The sequence below is a fragment of the Otolemur garnettii genome, unplaced genomic scaffold, assembly GCF_000181295.1.
Source record: "Otolemur garnettii isolate 467f Iridium unplaced genomic scaffold, OtoGar3 scaffold00155, whole genome shotgun sequence".
In the NCBI taxonomy this organism is placed as follows: domain Eukaryota; kingdom Metazoa; phylum Chordata; class Mammalia; order Primates; family Galagidae; genus Otolemur; species Otolemur garnettii.
Genome location: NW_003852550.1, coordinates 455,463 through 457,344, shown reverse-complemented (window position 1 = coordinate 457,344; position 1,882 = coordinate 455,463). Strand labels below are relative to the sequence as shown.

Here is a 1,882-nt window from a genome sequence, read left to right as displayed (position 1 = left end):
GTGGCTGGCGCCTTAGCCGGTTGAGCTATAGGCGCTGAGCCTATTTTTTAGTAGATATGGGGTACTGCTCTTGTTCAGGCTGGTCTTAACTCTTGAGCGCAAGCAGTCGATCTGCTTCAGTCTCCTAGAGTGCTACGATTATAGGCATGAGCCACTGCACCTGGCCTAAGGATTTTATTTTCTTCAAGGGCTAAACAGACATCTTTTTGTAGGGGCTTCTGTTGATTATTACCTCCTTTTCTCTTTAATTTATGCTTTACCCTTTAGTGGCTGAGATGAACTGAGAGAGAGGCAGAGAAGATTAGCAAGAAAGTGGTGGCTAAGGGAGAACAGTACCAGTCTTAGAAGTATTCTGTCAGATACTGGGAGTAAAAGTTTCCTTAGTTCCCATTCTTCTGTCCCCAAATACTTCACAAAGGCTTGCCAGTAGTTTCAAAGTCCATAATCAGAACTTCATTTATTGCAGAATTAGTGCTCCATTCCTTTTGTTTGAAAGAAGAGCTCCCCTTGGGGTTGATTTTTTATGGAACGGGACTTAATTTTTTTAAAGCAAAATAGTATCTATATTTAAAATTATGTTAAATTAACTATATTCAAAGACAAGAATATTTCACTTACCTAGAATGGTTACTTCAAAATGTCCAAGGCTTCGAGCACTCTGAAAATCATCAAGTTTCGGGGGCTTTCCTTCTGGTGGTATGTATTTTGCAGGCTGAGAATTATACTGCTCAATAAGAAACTTTTTGTGTTCCAAAATAAATTTCCGGGGAATGCTTTCTGGATAAACATTGCTGTAATGCAGGTGCTCTATTAAGCCAAGCCTTTTTTCTCTCCACAGTGGACTCTCCCACCTCTCATTTAAAGTCCTTCTGGCTTTCAGTTGGATAACAGAACTTGTACCATCTCGATCTGTTAGAGACATAATGAGATAGACATCGATGACCTAGAAACTAACCAAATTAAGTTATTCAGTGCAACAAAAGCACACATTAATGAAGAATAGTTTAAGTAACTTTAAAGATCAAACCTACAAAATGTAAACTGAATATACAAAAGGTATTTCTTTTTTTTTTTTAACTTTATTTATTTTATTTTTTATTTTTCTGTTGTTGCAGTTTGGCCGGGGCTGGGTTTGAACTCACCACCCTTGGTATATGGGGCTGACACTCTACTCAATGAGCCACAGGCACCACCCCAAAAGATATTTCTTACTAGAGTGAGGAATGAACTAAACTTATTTTCAAAATAAACTTTTACTACAAAATATTAACAGTGGTATCATATTTTCTGTTGTTGGAATTAGAGAGATTTGTAATTTTCTTCTTTAAACTTTTTCTATATTTTCTAAACACTTTTTTTTTTTAAGACAAAATCTCACCATGTCACCCTTGGTAGAGCGCTATTGCGCTCACAGCTCACAGCAACTTCAAACTCGGGGGCTTAAGCAATTCTCTTGCCTCAGCCTCCATGTAGCTGGGACTATAGGCACCCACTACAATGCCTGACTTTTTTTTTGTTGTAGTTGTCCTTGTTTTAGCTGGCCCAGCCTGGGTTTAAACACACAAACTTCAGTGTATGTGGCTGGCGCTGTAAGTACTGTGCTACAGGCACCAAGCCTCCAAATGCTCTTAAATAAACATATATTCCTTTTACATTTAGTGACACAGTCAAGTTAAATCAAATTCATGAAAATGGTACCTATTAGAGATTGGTCATTATAGATGGATTTGAGCTTAAAATAACCATTTTGTTAATTTTTTTTTTTTGAGACAGAGCCTCAAGCTATCCCCCTGGGTAAAGTGCTGTAGTATCACAGCTCACAGCAACCTATAACTCCTGGGCTCAAGCTAGTCTCCTGCCTCAGCCTCCCAAGTAGCTGGGA

General features: G+C 38.4%; 1 protein-coding gene across 1 annotated transcript in view; it reads right to left on the bottom strand.

Moving 5' to 3' along the window:
- CUNHXorf57 (chromosome unknown CXorf57 homolog) overlaps positions 1-1,882 on the bottom strand; it is a 92,573-nt gene that overhangs the window by 15,285 nt on the left and 75,406 nt on the right. Inside the window, exon 12 of the mRNA XM_023519073.1 lies at positions 619-909. Within this exon, the coding sequence (XP_023374841.1) occupies positions 619-909 (291 nt within the window). The remainder of the gene's footprint in view (positions 1-618; positions 910-1,882) is intronic.